Source organism: Sander lucioperca, chromosome 5 (genome assembly GCF_008315115.2).
Source record: "Sander lucioperca isolate FBNREF2018 chromosome 5, SLUC_FBN_1.2, whole genome shotgun sequence".
Classification (NCBI taxonomy): domain Eukaryota; kingdom Metazoa; phylum Chordata; class Actinopteri; order Perciformes; family Percidae; genus Sander; species Sander lucioperca.
Window position 1 is genome coordinate 14,306,908 of NC_050177.1, and position 23,009 is coordinate 14,329,916.

The window sequence follows — 23,009 nt, forward strand, 5'->3', positions numbered from 1 at the left end:
ATAGGTCTGGCAATGTGAGACTAGCGGAGACAGTGTAGGAGGTCAGAGCAGCAGCAGAGCAGTCCAGATACACGGATGATAGCCTGTCAGATCCAGAGGAACGCACAGGGACGATGGTCGACTCCACATCGTGTCCCCACACATCAAACTTTCTGATCACTCTGAGGGAGATCACGGCCACCATCTGATGAGAGAAGAAAACAACAGAAATGATAAATGAGTGTTTCCAGAGACCTCGTTCATCAGCTGTCAGTCAGTGATGCAACTCATCTTGTATAAAGACCAGTGTTAGGATAATTACATTATCAAAGAATACACAGAAACCACTGAAGATCTCTCAATGTTCATTTTTACTTGCGAACACAAGGAGCCAGTTTCAGGACTCAACAAAGTACAGATAATGACTAGCCTAAGCCTCACAGTAGCTTATTTATCAAAGAAATACAGTCATAATACAGAGTCAATGTCGTCAGTTGTTATCTTCAGTCAGAGAGGGCTGTGCCCTCAGGACATTTCGTGCTCTAGCCAAGGACATTCAATGGCTCCATGGTATCTTGTTAGAGCAATCAGTATAATATTTTAATAAAAATAAGACAGTAGAAATGTAAATCACTATTTTTCTAACAACCAGCAGGGACTTCAGTCCTGTTCAGACCACAAGTGGAGCAGCTGTGGAGCGTAGCATGCTTCCTTTCAGCTCTCATGTTGACTCTGCAGATTTCACTGAAGTACATGGTGGAAATAAACTGCCGAGAGTCCTCATCATTACTGCAGGAACAGACATGTTCACTGCTCGCTTTAATGATGGATTTACTGGTTTTGGGTTCAGAGCTGTTAAAAAAACATCTGAATGTTTCATCTACTTTTAAAGGTCCAATATGTAATATATTCACTGTATTAAATCAAAAAAGGACCACAATATGTCATCAGATATTAAGGAAACATGCTAAGCTGAAATACTTTCTTCTCTGATAAAAATGCTAAAGCCACTATTTTCTCCTTTGGAAATTTCCGTTCTGTGATGTGTCTGTTTTTGTTTTGGTCTGTGTGTTGCTGTCAATTGCTCGGGTTGCAAACACTCAAAAACAACAGGGTGCAGGGATGGTAGCAGCAACCAAACAAACTGGATTAACAGAGATCGATTCATCCTACCTGACCGATAAAAAACTCTGCATTTTTCTAAACAGCTGCATGACCAGAGACGTGGTAAAACACGGGTAAATATTGGAGTTGCATTTAAAAGATGGAGACAGCTTAGAGCCTAAAAGGATGCCGAGTTTGCTAATTTCCTCCTGAACAGGTAAGCATTTAGTTTTACACTATCACGGCTATAAGTAGGGATGAGCATTTGTGTACCCGCATTAAATTATATAGAGTACTTGAGTTAGTTATTCGCAAAAAAAATTGAGACAGCAGGTGAAGTGATCCCGAATGGTGCTGGCTAATGCCGACAGGAAGTATATGCCCTATGTGAGTACACACACACACACACACACACACACACACACACACACACACACACACACACACACACACACACACACACACAGTATATACAGGATATACTGTATTTATACAGCTCCCTCTCGGCTCGTACATCTGCTTATTAAATAAACATGCAATGAACGGCACACTTCTGCAGTAGCTCGCTACGAGCACTCTTTAGCGGTTTAGAAACAGTCACTATTTTGCACCGTTATAACAAAGCATTGCAACTTAGACTCATTTCTGCAAACAGAAAGGAAACTTACTTTCCGATGAAGGCACACAGGCTCTCACTCCCAAACTATGCAGTGCTATTTTAGCTCAGCTAAAATAACACTTTGCTTATAGTCCAAACTGCTCAGGAGCAGCTGAAAAAGTGATACAACTGCCGCCTACTACAGAGATTGATTGACAGGCTAACAGAGGTCAGTAGGTGGGACTTAGCATAAGTATTTAAGCAATATAAACTGAGGTAGAACATGTATGGATATGAGATCCTCTTCGCACTAATTATGTTTAATTCAATACTGCTGAAACCAGCATGGACTGACTCCAACCCTCTACTTACTCCAGAGTTTTCAGTCTACAGTGTGGACTCTTCACAAGATCACACAGCAGCTTCACATCTGAATCCTGCAGGCCATTTCCTCTCAGGTCCAGCTCTCTCAGATGGGAGGGGTTGGCCTTTAGAGCTGAGGCCAGAGAAGAACAGCTAATCTCTGACAAACTGCAGCCCCACAATCTGAATAAAGAATAAGTGAAACCCATTTATAATCCAATCAGATGTGTTTAGATTTTAAATGTGTAGCTATACTATATATAATACTATATTGAAACTTTAAACAGATGTGTGTGTTCTGAAGTAATAATATCAATGATCAGACATTATTTGTGAAAAATTTGAAATGAACAGAAATCCAAAAAATATTTCTATTCCAGAAAGTAAAATGTATCAATTTAAAACCAACATTTCTTCAGAGGATCTTTTGTATACAGATGTGACCATTTACCAACAATTATAAACATGTATGTACTTTAACAACAGTGGACATTTTCTACAATTTCTTTAACAAACAAGTCTTTATCTGATGGCAGACTAAATTTAGTACAAAATGAAAACACAAACAAAAACATATTAGATCTGCAGTAACAGAGAGCTAGTAAACTGACCTCAGAGTCTCCAGTCTACAGTGTGGACTCTCCAGAAAACCACACAGCAGCTTCACTCCTGAATCCAGCAGCTCATTGTGATTCAGGTCCAGCTCTCTCAGATGGGAGGGGTTTAACGTCAGCGCTGAGGCCAGAGAAGCACAGCTGATCTTTGACAAGCTGCACCAAGTCAAGCTAAATAAAAAAAAAATAATAATATAGCTTTAGAAGACAATGTTGCTGCTTGAATTCATCCAATGTCTAACAATCTGTTCAGGGCTGAAGAAGGTTCAGAATGTATTAGTTTAGAAAACAGAAATTCCAAACACTTCAATGTGTACGGTAAGTCAGGGCAAAATTCAAACCAAGATCTCATGATTATTGGTCTTTCCCATTCACAACTTTTTTTTTTTTTTTTTTAACAATATAAGGTATTATGGGGTCCACCAGGAGGGGAAGGACTTCACATCTATAAATCTTTCCTGTAAAAAGTTCCTGTAAAATACGACGTTTTGAATGTTAATATAAAAAGTAATTCTTCCTGAAAAGTGATTGGACTTTTTGAAGTTCTTTTAAAGGTCCCATGGCATAATTTCACTCTATGAGGTTTTTTAACATTAATATGAGTTCCCCCAGCCTGCCTATGGTCCCCCAGTGGCTAGAAATGGTGATAGGTGTAAACTGAGCCCTGGGTATCCTGCTCTGCCTTTGAGAAAATGAAAGCTCGGATGGGCCAATCTGGACTCTTGCTCTTATGAGGTCATAAGGAGCAAGGTTACCTCCCCTTTCTCTGCTTTGCCCACCCAGAGAATTTGGCCTGCCCTTGAGAAAGAAAGACATCATGGCTTTCAAACAAGGAAAATGGCAGTTGGTCAAGGCCACACCCCCAATGTCCACCTTGCCCCCCCTCTCTCCTCCTCAATAGCTACAGACACAGAAATGGCACATACTAAGGAAAGCTCATTGTGGGACTGGCTCTAGTGGCTGTAATTCTGCACCAAGGCTGAATTATGGGAAAGAGACTTCAGATTCAGTATTAGGGGACCACTAAGGCCTATATAAAAGCATCAAAAGAGCACCATGTCATATATATATATAGATAGATAGATATCTCTATCTATCTATCTATCTATCTATCTATCTATCTATATATATATATATATATATATATATATATATATATATATATATATATATATAGATTTAGATAGATAGATAGATGTGTCCCTCTAATGCGTCTCCATTTGAGTCCAGATGGACACTCTTTTAAAAAAAAAGAGTTGCTGTATTTTCTGCTCAGACAAACCCAGAAAACAAGTAAATTGAAGGGAATTTCAAAGCTTCCGTTACAGATTTAAATTTGGAGATATAGATATACTGTAGACGTAGACATTCATAGATATACACTGTGCGTGAGCACAATACATGAACTGACCTCAGAGACTCTAGTCTACAGTTTGGACTCTTCAATCCACCACACAGACACTTCACTCCTGAATCCAGCAGATGGTAGTTTCTACTCAGGTCCAGCTCTTTCAGATGGGAGGGGTTGGACTTCAGAGCTGAGGCTACGACTTCACAGTGAGTCTCAGAGAGCCAATAGTCAGAAAGTCTGTAAGGACAGATAATATAACATTTAAAATAATAAAAGCTGACACTTTTATCATAAAATATACTATATGCATTTTGATCACAAAGCCCACGAACATGTACACAAGCGGTTGTAGCTCAGCTGGTCGGCCATTGATCACATGGTTGATCACTGTGTGATGAGCAGTGTTGGGAGTAACACGTTACAAAAGTAATGCAATTACAGTAATGTATTCCTTTTTGCAGTAACGCAGTAATATAACACATTACTAGTTAAATTTCGGTAATATTATACCCGTTACAATCTCAGTAACGCGAGTTACAACGCGTGAGTATTATTTCCTGTTGCTGGTTGAGATGACTGCAGAGACAGATACATTTTCGAGCGGACAGCAGTGTGTCCGAGCTGCTGACAGATCAAATAAAATAAACATGTCGAGAATTAATGTTGAGGCTTGCTACACTGTTATATTTCAGGTAATCCACAGCAGAACAGACGAGATCTTAGCATCAACAACATACACGTAAATACCATTGCATTTTTTCAGCCGTGGAGAGTATCTATGCCTGTAATGGAATGGCTTTGAATGACGACCAAAAACACTTGCCTTTTACTGTGACCATTTACTGTTCAATATGTTGCAGTTTTACAAACAAAAAAGTGAGCAACTTAAGCTTGACGGACATGTTTTGCATTTCACGTTCATCTCAGTAAGCTAGCAAGACTACACAACAGACAACTTGTAGGCTACTTGTAGACCGTGTAGGCTACTTCAAAATGAAAGCACTTCCTGTGACAGTTCGCAGTAAAACTAAATTACTGTTAAACAAATAAGGTTGTGTACCTTTTCACATATCAGCTGTAAATCAAGTACTGTAAATAATGTAAATAGTGAGTTTTAATCGCAGAATAATTGACCATTTCCTTTAGACTGTTTTAAACTAAACAACATGTATTTCTTATTCAAGTGCTTTAAACAAACATTTTACAACTATGCCGTACTTCAATACAAGTAAGGTACTTTTAATTGAGTATTTTCATTTTCTCATACTTGCCAATTGTACGTTTTACTTATCTATTTTTATAGCTTTAGTTACTTTGCATATCCATAGTAATTACAAAATATTATGAATAATCTATGATGTATTAAAGTGGATAAAGATGAGACTTTATTGATCCGGTGGTGAAATTCACAAGCTAGCTGCCAAGTCAAACTTCCGCTGTTATTTCGGTAAAAGTAACTCAAAAGTAATGCAAAAGTAGCGTAACGCATTACAATTCAGAGACAGTAATATTGTAATATAACTAATTACTTTCAAATGACAGTAACTAGTAATCTATAATATAGCCCAACACTGGTGATGAGCTGCTGTCTGAGAAAACCAGGTGCTAAGAACACAAAGACTGTGGCTGCAATCAAATCAAACTCATTTCTAATGTAGCAAAACATATGAAAATATGTTTGTTGTTGGGAATTAAACAATGTAAAGTTGCACCTTTTATTTAACGAGAAAAGAGAGAGGATGTTGTGTTGGCATCCCCTCACATCAATGAATAATTGTAAATACTGTATAAATTGGAAAAATGGACAGAACAGTCAATGAAATATAGTTCAGAAAATGCTCACAAAAAATCTAACATGTATAATTATTTTAAATAAGCATGTTTTAATACTAATTTAAAAAAAACTTTAAAAGTCATTTTTATATTGTGTCGTGTAAACTGTGTATGCTAACTCTAATGCTGATGGCATCAGCTTTAGAGTGATTTAAAATGTCATTTACATCCAACTTACCGAGCCTTTCTGCAGTTTCTCACAGCTGGAATCAGTCTCAGTCGTCCCTGGTCTGATGAGTTATACTTCTTCAGGTCCAACTCATCCAGAACCTCCTCTGACATCTGCAGCATGTAGGCCAAAGCTGAGCAGTGGAATACAGAGAGTTCCTTCTCTGATCTGTCCCCTGACTTCAAGAACTCTTGGATCTCCCGATGGACTGAGAGGTCGTTCATCTCCGTCAGACAGTGGAAGATGTTGATGCTTCTGTCAGGAGAGATCTTGTACATGTTCATCTCTTTTAGGTTGTTGATGGTTCTCTGGAGAACTTTTGGACTGTTGTCTGTCTGACCCAGCAGGCCTCCTAAGAGTCTCTGGTTGGACTCCAGAGAGAGGCCATGAAGGAAGCGGACAAACAGGTCCAGATGGCCATTTTTACTTTCAAGGGATTTTTCCATGGATTTTTTCAGGAAGACATCCAGGGATTGGTAATGGTCATTGTCCCAGTCATCATCACTATCATCATCCAAAGCCGTCTTCCCCAGGAAGTCCTCCAGTACCTCTGTGTTCTTGTTGGTGTAACAGTGGAACAGGTAGACTGCAGCCAGAAACTCCTGAACGCTCAGATGAACGAAGCAATAGACTGTTTTCTGGAAGATCACACTCTCTCTTTTGAAGATCTCTGTACAAACTCCTGAGTACAGCGAGGCCTCTGTGACATCCAGACCACAGCGCTCGAGGTCTTCTTGGTAGAACATGATGTTTCCTTTCTCCAGCTGTTCAAACGCCAGCCTCCCCAGCTTCAGAAGAACTACCCTGTCAGCCTCCGTCAGCTCCTGTGGACTCGTCTCATGTTCTTCAGCATACTTGAGCTTCTTCCTCTTTGTCTGAACCAGCAGGAAGTGTGAGTACATGTCAGTCAGGGTCTTGGGCAGCTCTTCTCTCTGGTCTGTAGTCAACATGTGGTCCAGAACTGTAGCAGTGATCCAGCAGAAGACTGGGATCAGACACATGATGTGGAGGCTCCTGGATGTCTTGATGTGGGAGATGATTCTGCTGGACAGCTCTTCATCACTGACTCTCTTCCTGAAGTACTCCTCCTTCTGGGCGTCAGTGAAGCCTCGTACTTCTGTTACCCTGTCGACACACGCAGGAGGGATCTGATTGGCTGCTGCAGGTCGGGAAGTTATCCAGACAAGAGCTGAGGGAAGCAGTTTCCCCTGGATGAGGTTTGTCAACAGCACATTGACTGATGACTTCTGTGTGACATCAGAAACAGCCTCATTGTTGTTGAAATCCAGTGAAAGTCTGCTTTCATCCAGGCCGTCAAAGACAAAGAGAACTTCAGAGCCAGCGAGCTGCTCTGCTGGTACTTCCTGTAATGCTGGATGGAAAACATGGAGCAGCTCCAGAAGACTGTACTGCTCATCTTTGATCAAGTTCAGCTCCCTGAAGGAAAGAGGAATCACCAGATCGACATCTTGGTTTTCCAAACCCTCGGCCCAGTCCAGACAGAACTTCTGCACTGAGAAGGTTTTTCCAATGCCAGCAACGCCGCTCGTCAGAACGACTCTGATGTGTTTCTGTTTGTCAGGAAAGGCTTTAAAGATGTCACTGCACTTGATTGGAGTGTCATGGAGGGCCTCCATCTTGGAAGCTGTCTCAAGCTGCCTCACCTCATGTTGGGTATTAACCTCTTCACTCTGTCCGTCTGTGATGTAGAGCGCTGTGTAGATCCTATTGAGGAGGATTTCACTTGCTGTTTTATCAACTCCTTCAGTCACAAGTTTAAATGCCCTCTTCAGAATGATCTTATGTCCATGCTGAACGCCAATCACTAGAAAAAGGACAAAGGTAAGAGACAAAACAAGAAAAGAAAAAAATATTTGTATTACCAATATGAAAACGAGCAATACAAACAGTAAAGGTTATAAAGTAAAAAATAAAGTCAAAAGTGATTTTAACATTCATTGCTAATAGTGTTTTTATTTTTAAAGAGAAACCTCAGAAATGCTGCATACATAACTTTGCTACTATTGCTGTTTTATTGCTGTATTTATTGCTGTTTTTTTTAGTAAGTTAATTGGTGTGTGGTTTGTGGTGTATATTTTCATGTGATGTCTTCCTGCTGCATACAAATTGCCCTTCTGGGACAAAGAATAAACTGAACTGAATTGTCTCTCAGCCTCTGACTGTGGGTCGTACATGTTTGATTGACAGCAGAGAAGGCGGAGCCTCAGCAGCTTAGTTGACTCTATCTGGCCTCAAGGACTACCACACAGACATTTTTGTTAGCAGAGGTAGTGAAGTGAGAGGATCCTGTTAAGCATCTAGACTAACCAATGTTCATATCAGCAAGTACGTTCTGCAGCTGCTTGTTGTGATGCAACTGACTAATTAGCACTCCACTGTAGCTTCAAAGCTAATGTTAGCAGTGCACTTTTCCTCGGTGCACTGCTCACATCAGCCAGACAGACTTACTTTGAACAGTGCTGGTCTGACCGGCTTCCAGCAGTCCAGCTCGGATTTTGGATCTGGACGGGTGCTTCTTCTCAGAAACATCACTCCTTCTCCTCTTTCTGTGAAGACATTTCTTTATCAATAAAATTATTTGTTGATTCTTGTTAAAAAATAAAGATTTGTCTAAGACACACAGCATGTAACAGTGGTGTCTGAGGTTCAAGTCACTTTCTACTGTCAACAAATCAAATGAAGGCATGAATAGGGTTGGGTATCGTTTAGATTTTTATGATTCCGATGCTGAACCCGTACTTTTAAAATGATTCCGATTCCTAAACCGATTCTTGAAAAACTGAAAAATGACATCAAAGAAAGGCTCTTTTATAGAGCTTTTTTTTAATTTAAAATTATTTAAATTTAACAATATATTAACATTTTAAAGTACTTAAATATATAATAAGTAAACCTAAGTCACCTAACACACAACTACAATCATTTAACAATGAATAACAGTTACACTATTAACAACGTCCGTTTTGGTGAGCCCAGAGGGAAAATATGGCATTTTAAAAGTAGCCTACATTTACGGTAGCTAGCTAAAGGTAGACTACAGAGCAAGTGTGATATTTTACATCCTTTTTGGAGCGACAGAGCGAAAATATTTCAGTTGACACCTTAAATGGAACTGAAATGAGGAACCGGAATCTACATCTAGCCCTTTTCTGCCCTTTTTATTAACTGCTGGTAACTTTTACATCAGTACTGCCCATGAATGTTTGTTCTTGACCTTCATGAACAATATAACGTTTGGGCCTGAAAATGCATAATTGTTTGAAGTGTAAATTCTGAAATGGAGGCTGTCAGGTGTGTTGATGCAGAAATCCAATCAGTAGCGTGTGGCTTTAAAAACCCAGAACAGGATCCTTCTTAATTTAAAACAGTACGTGCGCTAATAATTCTGCATCATGAATAGAAATATTTTAGCAGAACATTCTGTCTTCATCCTCAATGCATCATCTTCATCAGGTCAGCTGTCTCTTACTTTGTGTCTGAGGGTCCAGGCTCATTACAGAAGAGTAGAGGAAGACCTTTGGACTCATCACTCTTCAGAGACAGACAGCCAGATACTACAGACTTTGCTCTCCGTCTGTTGTTCTGAACTCTGCAAACACCAAGAAGCTTTTATTTATAGCACTTAAATCCTTGATAAAGTTCAGTACTTTATTGCCATGTCAACACAGTTGACTGGAATTTGTCAGGTTAAAAAAGGCAATACATACAGAGGAACATATAGTACATAAAAGACAATCACATAGATAATCATTCAAACCAGTACAAAGCTGTAAAGACCTTGTACTATTGCAACTTCCCATAAAGTGTCTTTTGCGGCCTATAAAGTGCATTTGAATAAGGTGCATTTAGTCCAGGTTTACTCTGCAAGGTGCCTGAGCATTAAGGAGCCTAATAGTGGCAGGGTAGGTACTGTTACTGAGCATTAAGGAGCCTAATAGTGGCGGGGTAAGTACTGTTACTGAGCATTAAGGAGCCTAACAGAGGCAGGGTAAGTACTGTTACAGAAGCGGGATGTTTTGCCCCTGAGACTTTGAACTCTCTTTCCAGAGGGCAGTAGTTGGAAGAGGGTGGGAGGGGTCATCTAGCACTTTCTGTGCTTTATGGCTGGTCCGCATGGCGTAGATAGAGGCTACAGGTGGGATGGCATGCCCTATAATTGTAGATGCTTCCTCTCTAAAGAGGTGGAGTTACCATACCAGACAGCGATAGAGAAGACTAGCACATCACAAATTCTTTTCATGCCATTTAGGAAGCTCTAAACCCACAAACTGCTACTACTGCCAATAATTAGGGATGTCCCGATCTGCTTTTTTGACCCCCCGATTCAATCCGATTAAAAAAAATATTCAATATCTGCCGATACTGGGTCCCGATTTGATAGTTGCTCAGATAATAGAGCTGCGCACAGTTTTACGTTCCCCGCTAGACAACGAAAACTAAACCTAGTGACGCCTCTTGCGCTTAATAGTCAATCTTTGATAAAACTAAACTTAGTGACACAGAAAGCGTGGTTTCCTGGTAGAATCGTTGAAGAGGTGTGGAGAATTGTATTAATCCGCTTCTATAAAAACGGGTGACTAAGATAGAAGGACTTTGTTACTTGATGCCAATGTGCTGCAAGCTACATACACTCTCTGGACAGACACTGGTGAGTGGCCACGCCCTGTTGGTTGGAAAGTGCGGGCAGAGCCCATCTACGGAGAGCCTGTTCACTCAATATTTAGCCCCATTGTACAGAATTTAGTTGCAGTTCCACCAGAGTTCCACTGGGGGTGATTGCGGTCCAGTGCAAAATGAATGGGACTCTATGGAGCTAGACGGCTAAATTTGTCTCTTTCGCCTGATTGTCGTTGAGAAATCTCAGATTTGATTGTAGTGTTTGCAAGTTCAACATGGATTATAGGTTGAAAGTTGAATGAACAAGTACTTATGTCCTTTTGATTTCTTACAGGTTGAGTCGTTGTTGGCCGTAACACGCTAGCATTCTGCTAATGAATGCTGATTGGTCAGTGAAGGACTGATTACGACCAGAGATCCCGCTTGATGGCATCCGAAGCAGAACCAGAATGTCGGAGCCCATCTAAAACATTAGCAAATCAAACCTCTTTCTAGCATGTGTATTGACATGGAGAGTCTAACCTGTCAGCTGTGTTGTCGATGCCTCAAGAGAAAAAAGGAAGTGACTCAGAGCTTGCCGTAAAGTAGTATCTCTGGCTGTACGATGTGTATGACGTCATGTACATTTCAAAAGGCTTTTTAGAACAAAAAAGCCACTTTAAAAAAAAATCCCAGCAGTGTGTATTTTCTTTGCCTCCCCTTTTGAATGCAACATTCAAATTACTACACAAAAAATTATATCCTGGATTTTGAGGGGTATAGCTCCATAGACCTCCATTCATTCTGCACTTGCCCGTGAGCGCCCTCATATGGAACCAGAGTAGAACCGCAACCAGTTCGGAAGCCGGAAGTTTCCTGAGAGTGGAAGTTCTCTCCTTATTAGACATTCTCTGGTGCAGGCATCCAGGCAGTCTGGCAGTGCGTTTGTGGCGCAGGGCGTGTGTGATTAAAGGCTTCGATCACTACAAGCTGATGTACACGATCGGAGTAAGATAAACGGGGTGAATGCCGATCCCTGATCAGTTAACTAAATCGGCTCCGATCCGATACTGTGATCGGGATCGGGACATCTCTACCAATAATTAGGCGGTCTAAAAGTCGGTATTAGACCTCAGGAAAGCTGTAATCTAGCTAGCTTTCTTGCGTGACTGACAGCTGTCACAGATACAAAAACAAATATGGCACAAATTCTCTTTGTCAAGAAAAAAGGTTGTTATAGTTTAGTAGGGCTATACCAAATACCATTTTTTGAGCTTTAAAGCTTCGTTACTTATTAACAGCGAATATTCAAAGCCCATGATTGAAAATTGAATACCTGCACATCAAACGAATATTGGAATATTCAGATCTAGCCCTTCATTTAAGTGGAAATGTAATATACAAACACACAAAAACATGGCATTGGCAGAAGGAATTGACAATGAGTATATAAACAAGTTAGTAGCAGTTGTCTTACTTTGTGTCTGAGGGTCCAGGGTCATTACAGAAGAGAAGAGGAAGACCTTTGGACTCATCACTCTTCAGAGACAGACAGCCAGATACTACAGACTTTGCTCTCCGTCTGTTGTTCTGAACTCTGCAAACACCAAGATGCTTTTATTTATAGCACTTAAATCCTTGATAAATACTTGCCATGTCAACACAGTTGATTGGAATTTGTCTTGGTGTCAATCAGGTTAAAAAAGGCAATACATACACAGGAACATACAGTACATAAAAGACAATCACATAGACAATCATTCAAACCAGTAAAAAAGCTGTAAAGACCTTGTGCTATTGCAACTTCCCATAAAGTGTCTAGTTCAGTCTATAAAGTGCATTTGAATAAGGTGCATTTAGTCCAGGTTTACTCTGCAAGGTGGCTGAGCATTAAGGAGCCTAATAGAGGCAGGGTAAGTACTGTTTCTGAGCATTAAGGAGCTTAATAGAAGCAGGGTAAGTACTGTTACAGAAGCGGGATGTTTTGCCCCTGAGACTTTGAACTCTCTTTCCAGAGGGCAGTAGTTGGAAGAGGGTGGGAGGGGTCGTCTAGCACTTTCTGCGCTTCATGGCTGGTCTGAATGGCGTAGATAGAGGCTACAGATGGGATGGCATGAACTATAATTGTAGATGCTTCCTCTCTGAAGAGGTGGAGTTACCATACCAGACAGCGATGGAGAAGACTAGCACATCACAAATTCTTTTCATGCCATTTAGGAAGCTCTAAACCCACAAACTGCTGCTACTGCCAATAATTAGGGATGTCCCGATCTGCTTTTTTGACCCACCGATTCAATCCGATTTAAAAAAAAAAAATGGAATATCTGCTGATACTGGGTCCTGATCCAGTACTTGTAGTTGCTCAGATAATAGAGCTGCACACTGTTTTTTGTTTATAAAAATAACTAAGTAAACAAAGTAACTAAAATATGTCTTAAGCTTAATACATTTAACATTTGATGATCGGGATCGGGACATCTCTACCAATAATTAGGAGGTCTAAAAGTCGGTATTAGACCTCAGGAAAGCTGTAATCTAGCTAGCTTTCTTCCGTGACTGACAGCTGTCACAGATACAAAAACAAATATGGCACAAATTCTCTTTGTCAAGAAAAAAGGTTGTTATAGTTTAGTAGGGCTGTACCAAATACCATTTTTTGAGCTTTAAAGCTTTGTTACTTATTAACAGCGAATATTCAAAGCCCATGATTGAAAATTGAATACCTGCCCATCGAACGAATATTGGAATATTCAGATCTAGCCCTTCATTTAAGTGGAAATGTAATATACAAACACACAAAAACATGGCATTGGCAGAAGGAATTGACAATGAGTATATAAACAAGTTAGTAGCAGTTGTCTTACTTTGTGTCTGAGGGTCCAGGGTCATTACAGAAGAGAAGAGGAAGACCTTTGGACTCATCACTCTTCAGAGACAGACAGCCAGATACTACAGACTCTGCTCCGTCCTCCTCTTCCTCCAAATCACTCATCTTCTGATCTGAAGTCAGCCTGAGAGGTAAAACAGAAATAATGACTGTGAGCTCACAACATTTAAACAAAACAAATTTGTTCAAGAATCACAGCGAACAAGGAACACACACACACACACACACACACACACACACACACACACACACACACACACACACACTGTTTTTGGCGGGGTTTTTTTTGCCGCATTTCACATTCATTCAGTTCGGTATTGCACCTAAGACTTATAATGGTGGGAAAACCCTGCATTCTAACATTTCGTTCCTCTACAGTCCACAGGGGAAAAACTGACTCAAAGACTAAAAAAGAAAGTAAAGTAAAATAATAAAATGTTGGATTAACACTCACTCTGCCTCAGCCTTCAGTTTCCCTCCTCCAGCTTTGTTGTCAAAATGGAGTCTGAACCGAATGAACACAGAGTTCCTTTTTCATGTCATGTTCTCAAATCTCCACCCCTCTCCATTTACAGGAAATCAGGCAGCATGTGTGTGTGTGTGTGTATGTTTGTCTTTGCCTGTGTGTGTGCGTGTGTTCACCCAGATTTCTTTTTTTTTTTTAACTCTTCTGCTGCTGGCGCAGATTGGCATGTTTATTTTTTCACTCTATTGTTCCAAAATACATATACAGACATACAAACAAATACATAGAAAACAGGACCAAAAGAGAAAAGACCATAAAAAAATCACAGTTACATTTATAATGCCAGAGTTTGTTTTATGTGCATCATATTATGATCATAAAATACCTCAAAGGTCTTAATGGCTTTTTTGTTTTTAATATTAAAGAAAATGGGGCTATATTTCTGAAATTCAGCAATAAATGGCAGCAAAGTTTTAATAATTAATTTTTAGGATTTTATTTTGTACATTATAAAAACTCACTTCCAAATATCAAACTATCCCTTTAAAGAAGTTCTGTCAAATACTCATGGGAGATGTAGTTGTTGAATGTTAAGAGGAAGTTACAGTAAACCGTAGAGGTTTTTATTGTGTATCACACATGCCTTTGGTGTGGGAGACCTGGGTTCGATTCCCACTGTGATACATCAACCAATGTGTCCCTGAGCAAGGCACTTAACCCCTAGTTGCTCCAGAGGCGTGCGACCTCTGACATGTATAGCAATTGTAAGTCGCTTTGGATAAAAACGTCAGCTAAATGACATGTAATGTAATGACAACTGCTATTTAAAGTATAATATAATTTATTAACTTCAATATCAATAGTCCTTCGATCAATTAAAACCAATATACCCTTTTTTAAACTACAACAAAAAGCAAGAACATGGTGAGACACTCTCGGTGTGTGTGTGTGTGTGTGTGTGTGTGTGTGTGTGTGTGTGTGTGTGTGTGTGAGAGACTGCGAGGAGGAGGGGGGTGACGAAACCTGGGGGTTGCTCGGCTAACCCCCAGATTAGCCATTAGCTCTTTCGAACTAGGCTATGTGTTAGCTGCACAAAAGCTATTTAGCCTCAAGAGGGCGGTAGTGGGCTGCGATGCAGCTCACGTGGCTAGGCTAGCAAGTTAGTTCTTAAACTAACGTGTTGATGACAAAAAGACACTCCAAGGAGCGCAGTTGTTTGTATATGTGTGTGTGTGTGTGTGTGTGTGTGTGTGTGTGAGAGATTAGTGAAAAAGGAAAGAAGCACATTTAGAGAAAGAAAAGACACTTTGGAAACCTGATTATCTCACTCAGTACAATAACTAAAACTCTGTGAAAAGGGAGTTAGCAGGTAGCAATTACAGTTTTAACAAGCTAGCTGCAATATTCAACGCAAACATCAACAAGTTTCGTGATCAAAATACATTCACAGCAAAACAGATTGGACTCGGTGGTCCAATCAGATTAATAAATCAAGCGTGCAGCAATAGCACAAGTATTAATCAAAAATCACATTAATGTCGTAACAAGTGGCAGCATTAGCCTTTACACATTAATAAACATACTATGTTCTTACTCTCTCTGCCCAGAACACTAAGCCTTACTGTATGTTGTCCATCAGTACGTAGATTTCCACGGAAAAACAGGTCCGGTTCTGCTCGTCAGCGGAAAATCATGAGATCAAATGAACAAATGATCGCCCTCAAGACGAAACGTATAGATTTTATTAAAAGCATTTACAAACATTAGACTATATGATGATTGTTTATAGAAACATTTAAATGTATTACAATATGATTCAAAATATAAAGGACATAATAGTAATCTATAACATTATTTTTTAGATGTTACATATCATGAAGTGTCTTTAGTCAAATAGTTAAAATGTTGATAATCCCAGAGATGAAATCAGAGGAATGTTTTTGTGTTTGAGTCTCAGTGTGTCAGATGGTGAACAGACCGAACTTTGATTTCAGCAGCTGATCTTCGTGTCACTGTATTTCCGTGGGAGTCCCGCAGTACAGGAGTCAATTTCACTGTTGGTAACATGATAGGGACGGAATACAGCATAGAAATCAACAGGAGTGGGTGGGAGCGGGACAGAGAAATGTGTGTTTTGAGTGTGAGAAGATCTCCGTTACGAATTACGTAATGAAATCGCCTAGGCCTGCAGGTAATGCATGTATAGTGTAACCTAAATTTCCGAGGCAACCTCAGTGATTTGACCGCGATTAACCAAATGCCACACAATATCAACTGGCTAGTTATCCTCCAGACAGCGACGGACAACGTCTCTTTTTCCTTCTCTCTTTTCCTCTCTTTTCCTCTCTTTCTCTCTTGCTCGCGGTGTGAAGCGTGTGTCCGCAACAGAGTCAGATAACTAATAATGGGATGGGAGCGACAATTAATTCCTGTGTCACCGTCCTGTGTCACCGTCTGATCTTCAGTCAGTGTTTCTATCCCCAGGAGAGACTCTCAGTCCTGCAGAGGACACAGAGACACTGAGGAACCAGCTGACCAGAACCCAAACCCAGGATAAAGAGGTTGAGTGAATGTGGTGTTGAAGGTGTGGAGGAGGATCAGTGAGTCAGAGGAGACTCTGTAGAAGGACAGAGAGCCAGCAGGAACGTCCACATCCACTGCTACTCTGTTAGAGACAGAGGAGGAGGAGATGTGTGTTCTTCTCTTATTGTGCCTGACAGAGTAACCACGTTCATCAGAGCATCTCAGACTCCAGGACTGATCATTCCCTCCAAACACAGTCTTTACTGTTTCCTTTCCTGCTGATTCCTCTGTAACTCACTGATATAAGAACCTCTCCTCTCGACCTCCCAGTAACAGCGACCAGTCAGACCATTTCTACACAGCAGCTGAGGACAGTGGTCAAATCTGTCTGGATGATCAGGATATGGCTGATCCTCCTCCACACGTGTCACCTCCTGTTGTTGTCAGACAGTTTGAGTTTTCCGTTTACTGTGTTTGTGTCCAGTTCACTGACATCTGATGGAGAGAACAAGACACAATACAGCTGCAGGTTATCATCTGATGATTAATTAACAACTTTACTGACAATAACTGAAAGAAATCATTCAAACGTTCATTTCATATTCAGCTGTGAGTGATGTTTAACAATCCAGTTCTAACAACATGAACAGTTAGTGAACATGAGAGTCAACATGTCAACAATGTTCAGCTTCTTGTCCTTGTGTTGACCCGATGATGACAGCTGATGATCCAAATCTAGAAACATGAAATGAATAAAGTCTCACTAATAAAACTGTCACATCTTCTTCTACTGCAGCACAAAGTAGCTCTGAACCATCTTCTTTCTAAAACTGGAATTAGCTGATGTTCACTTTATATAAATACCAGTTTATGTAGGTATTCATGGTTGTTGTTTATGGCATATTTTCTTCATACTGGCAGCCCTAGTCCATAGGCGGTGCCAGGGAGGGGCTTGGGGCTGCTGCAGCTACCCCTAGAATTCCCTTAGCACCCCCAAGAAATTAGTGGTTTATTTATAAAAAAATATTTTCGTTAATGTGTCAATAGTGTAATTTATTTTTGAAAAATGAATAAATACATTAATAAAACAAACCGATTATTTTTAAGACTAAAAAACATAAAGCCAACACAGGTGATACTATTCGGACAATGGGGCAGCACACTTTAAACTTTTGACCTTACTTCTGCAGTAACGCATTTACACAGAAGAAGAAGAAGAAGAACGCGATATTTGGTAGCCGTTAGGATTAGCGAAGTGAATGTAACATTAGTAATGGATGTTTTTTTACTCCCTAAACATCAATTCCACTACTGTAAATAACATTAGACCAGGGATCACACAGTGAGGCCACGGTAAGTGAGGAGTCATCTAATAGGGGTCCATGCAAGAACTTTACTCTTATCTCTGTCTCGTAGTAGAACATTACAGTGAACATGTGATTTACAGTGCTGTGAATAAATGGATCACCGAATCCAAAGTTATACAGCGCACAGGACATGGGTTTATTTTTAGCCCAGAAAACCTGTTTGAAACAGGTTCAGTCGTTCGCCCTCAGCAGCATATTTGGATATATTCATTCACTACAGATATGACTAAGCTACATTATTTTTACCATGTGTGCAAGTATGAATACTGTGTGAGGATTTGTGTGTGTGTTTATGTGTGTGGTAAGCTGTGTGTTGCTGTCCTGAACATTTCATTTTACTAAGGTTTACATTTAAAATACTTGACATTTGTTTCTAGGGAAAAACCGATATAGCTCATAGTGTGTTAAGTAGTTCCACAGTGGAGGCATTGTTTCTTGATTATTTCTTTATAGTTACCTATGCCTATAATAATAACATCCACTGGTAAAGGGAGATTCAGCCAATTCACCACCAACTGCTAAGCACTCAGCATCCTGTTCAGTTAAACATTGAAATAATAACTAACCTCATCTTATCATACTTCCAGTGCCAGGAAGGGGTGAAACTAGTGTAACACACAGCTGAGTTCTCTTAGAGCAAACTTAAAACACACTCACACTTCCTCACACCAGGTCTCAATCTCTGCGGTCCACCATGGTCCTCCCTGCAGGAATAAACAAAGTCACTATCAACTTCATACTCCAGGGCTGTGGATAATTGCAAGGTTTAACCATCATAGTGTGAAATGAGACGGAGTGAGACTACGTCGACTCTGCAGCTTGTTCAAGTCAAACTCAGGACAATGCTGCTAAAGCTGTCACGGTGTGGTTACACTTAAGTCGCCTACACATGATACATGATTTGCTCTCTGCGCACCGCTAGGTAGGGCTCATCAAGGGTGGCAAGGACGCTATTTCCCGTTGCTAGGTAATGACATGCCATTATCTCATTGGTTGCCCCTTCGAAAGGTCAGAGAACAGCATTCTCTATGGCCTGGTGACAGACTGACAGGCTGGAGGTTTGGAGGGCTTTTATTTAGTTTTGTGTGTAAAATGGTCTAAATAAATGACATAAATAAGATAAATAGGGTTGGCTGTCCATACCTGAGAGTGTCCAGTCTCCAGTTTGGATCCTCCAGTGAAGTAGAAAGCAGCTTCACTCCGGAGTCTCCTGGATTATTGTAGCTCAGGTCCAGCACTCTCAGATGGGAGGGGTTGGAGCTCAGAGCTGAGGCCAGAGAAGTACAGCCTTCCTCTGAGATCATACAGCCTGAGAGACTACACACACACACACACACACACACACACACACACACACACACACACACACACACACGAACTGGGCCACAACCTGGGAGCAGTACATAACAATGACCTTGAGTGCTTGAAATGGGCGGGGCTCTACAGTCCAGCTGTATACAACAAGAACTAATGTTGTGTAGAGAGAGAGAGAGAAAATATTTTATAATTGTTTTGCAGTGATTACATTCTAAGGCCCTGTTTACACGAATATGCTCGCAGGTGAAAATAACAAAATATTTTTTCAGATGTGCCTTTCGTTTAGACGGTGACGGCGTTTTTGGGGCTTAAAAACGCAAAAAAGTGAAACCACCCTCCAGAGTGGAAATCTTAAAAATGCTCCACCGTCGCGTTGCCGTCTAAAGGGTAAAAAGCAACCATTTAAAACAAGTTTAATAAAGAGCAGAACTCCTGATAACTGCTGTGGGCTTCTATGTCTCTGTCTGTGATGTGGACATGCCTATCCTGATTTGGTCTGGTTTCCCCATGTGCAGATGCAGATCCACATACACAACGTAGTAAGACTGTCACAAAGGGGACCGTCACATCGGCTTAAGGCGAGACACGGCAGGCAAAAACATCGTTTTTTTTTTCACTGGTCAATTTTGAGATTTTGGGCTATTTGTCTTCAATAACATGTCTTCTTTCAGACTTGTGGTGAAATAAAGTCCGAAATACACATTTAGGTCTTTATTTTACTACACTTTGTCTGTTTGCGGCGGTAGATTTCACCTAAATTCAACAAAAGTTGGCGTTCTAAATCATCCCACTGCTCCGCGATCGCTGTCTGCACCCTGTCGTCACATATACCGTTGGAAAGCTCTCTTTCTCCTGTACAATGCTGTCGGATCCAAATATGGTAATTTCCAGCAACCAATCGTGAAAGTAAAAGGGGGGATTTAACTGAAAATGCGCAATCTCATTGGCTGATGCCAATTTCTGACAACGTGATTCGTTCAGAATCGTCACGTGACGCTCTGACATTTCCGCGGTAGCTCAAAATGTTGAAAGAAGTGCGTCGAAAACGGCCGAAAATCACCTCAGAGAAGACGAAAACAGTTGTCATTAGCAAGAAGACACAGAGGATCACAAACTAAGACAACAGATGGTGAAATGCCTTCAGATAGTACGTCGATGTTTAAACTGTCGTTCAGAAAGCAGGAGTGTTCAGACAGCGGAGGTAATCAGACTCTCTCTCTCTCTCTCTCTCTCAGTAGTTTACAGAAAGTCATAGCCTACATGTCATATATTAAATATTTGTCACATATGTACCACACTGTACTGATTGTGATACAACACACTATATTACAAAACAATTACATTGCACAACAGTTACAGTTTTGTATAGTATAATTACTATATAATAGGCTACTAAACAAATCTGTAATTTTGGGATCCTAAGTGGTGTGAGTCCCTCAGGCTGTAGCAGGCAGATCCATATGTAGCTGTCAGTGGAGCTGCTGTCACCTCTCCTAGGAGAACTACCAGCTTCTCTTCCGGTGTTAACTTTTTTTTGGCTATTTTTCCAAGGTGTAATTCTCTTAGTGAAGATAGTTTTTCCCCGTGGAGGAGGAAGTGTATCTCTGTCTGACCCAGCTGGTGGTCACTGAGCCTGTATTTAGTCAGGATCCGTCTCTTCTTTGTATCTGACAGTGTGCAGATAATCTGTCAAATAACAATTTAGTCTACTTTGTTTGCTTTCTCCAATGTTCTAAATATTGGTCTTTTGAATGAGTCATAATTAGTTTTGTCATGTTATATTATGAACCAGTGCTGATGGGAGCCTGGTTAGTTATCTTCACCATCAGCTGACTGAGGGGACTGGTTCTGGTTAGTTATCTTCACCATCAGCTGACTGAGGGGACTGTTTCTGGTTAGTTATCTTCACCATCAGCTGACTGAGGGGACTGGTTCTGGTTAGTTATCTTCACCATCAGCTGACTGAGGGGACTGTTTCTGGTTAGTTATCTTCACCATCAGCTGACTGAGGGGACTGGTTCTGGTTAGTTATCTTCACCATCAGCTGACTGAGGGGACTGTTTCTGGTTAGTTATCTTCACCATCAGCTAACTAAGGGGACTGTTTTGTGGGACAAGTAAGCTGGAGCAGCAGCAAGTATGGCCATCTCCACCTTGATGAAGGTGCCTCTGCCATGCTTTCTGTTATGGAGAAGTTGTGGCTTCAGAGCACAGTTGTGACGGTCAATTCAATGAGAGAAACTGATATGCTCAGGACCTCAAAAGCTGAGACCGTCACAGCTGCCAGTGTAAAACATAGGCACAAGAGTCTAAGCACAGCTAAAATACATATGGTGCTGGAATGGACAGTTGGACTTTAAAAAAGCTGTTACATCCATTGTTGGCCCTGTTCTGTGTCCATACAACTGTCCAGCGTGGGTTTTGTCTGCAACTTTGTGCATGATACGCCAATATTAATTCATTGAGTTACTGCAGTTGTAGGCCTTATATGCCTGCCATTTTATTAAATAATCAATTTTCATGAGCTTGAAATATTCTATATTATAATCACTAAGGGCCTGAGCATTTATTCTGGTTTTGAGCAATTTTTCCAATAGAAATGTATTAAATTCCACTATTTAAATCTTTAAATGCCATTTTCTCAAAATGAGCTTTTTGTCATTCTCCAGTATAAACATGTCAGCCTATGTAGCACCTATGTACACCAAACTTTCCAGTTATACACTTAGTAGTATTCTGAAGATATTGACAGAGGGATTTGTTAATAAATCATTCCTGCCCTGATTTATGTGAAATTTTAAGCTAAAAAACATGGCGAAAATCGATTTTTTAAGGCTATGGACAGTATATTTTGATTTCCTAGGTAATGAAAGCAGATATCCTGAAATACCTCTGTAATTTTGTTTTCATCTTGTGTGTAAACAAAATGAAAAAAGAATTTTGCACCTGGCTTTATCATATGTTCAGATCTATCTAACGAAAATATATGCAAAATCGCGCATATTTAATGAGAAAATGCCTAATTTGCATAATTAAACATAAACATTTCAAAAACTTGTAATACATTTTTTTCTATACTTGTGTAAGTAATCAACTGAGGAAGTTTCATGGAGATATCTATTATTTAAAATTTTTAGCCTATTCACCTGTAGTGTCTCGCCTTAAGCCTTCCTCAGGGTGTAGCGAAGGTAAGCTGAAAAGAGTAAAGGAAGCTAAAAATAGAACAGAAGAGAGTAGCCAAGCTGCCACCAGACAACTATGACTGGCATTTAGTCGTTGCAGAGTTTCGCAAAATAAAAAAGGGCAGGACAGCGAGCTGGCCTTCTTGTTGTTGGACTATTAAATAATATTTGCTGGCTTGCTATGTCTTGTGTTGTTGCACCTGCTGAGTTGCTGACTCGCTAGATTTTGATTACAAGTAATGTAATCATAACAAATGCACATGTAGATTGATTGAAGTAAATTACTGTGAAAATGTAGAGAAAAATTGGAAGAATTAATGTTACACAATGTTGCTTTAACTTGCATTGTTTCTCAGGTCCTTACTGAACACTAAACTGAGAGTTTGCAGTCTGCAGTGTGGACTCTTCAGTCCAGGAGACAACAGCTTCACTCCTGAATCCTGCAGGCCGTTATTACTCAGGTCCAGCTCTCTCAGACTAGAGGACTGGGAGCTGAGAACTGAGGACATAGCTTCACAGCTTCTCTCTGAAAGGTCACAGTCACTCAGTCTGAAAGAGATTCAATAAAAAGTCCAAAAAAAAATTAATGGAGGAAGAAAATAAACCCTTAGAGGCTGATACTTTTTAATTAACTGAACAC

At 40.3% G+C, this 23,009-nt stretch overlaps 1 protein-coding gene and 2 pseudogenes across 1 annotated transcript; all 3 read right to left on the reverse strand.

The window, feature by feature from the left end:
* On the reverse strand, nt 1-14,137 carry LOC116057151 (annotated as a pseudogene).
* Nucleotides 14,138-18,465: 4,328 nt separating this feature from the next.
* LOC116057180 (NACHT, LRR and PYD domains-containing protein 12-like) lies at nt 18,466-19,184 on the reverse strand. The gene is made up of 2 exons (XM_036001072.1): nt 19,015-19,184; nt 18,466-18,575 (listed from the first exon to the last, which is right to left on the reverse strand). Exons 1-2 carry the CDS (start codon nt 19,173-19,175, stop codon nt 18,503-18,505), a joined length of 234 nt encoding a protein of 77 aa, XP_035856965.1. The 5' UTR covers nt 19,176-19,184; the 3' UTR covers nt 18,466-18,502.
* A 3,164-nt stretch (nt 19,185-22,348) lies between these two features.
* The window catches only part of LOC116057182, a 128,268-nt pseudogene continuing 127,607 nt past the window's right edge, over nt 22,349-23,009 (reverse strand).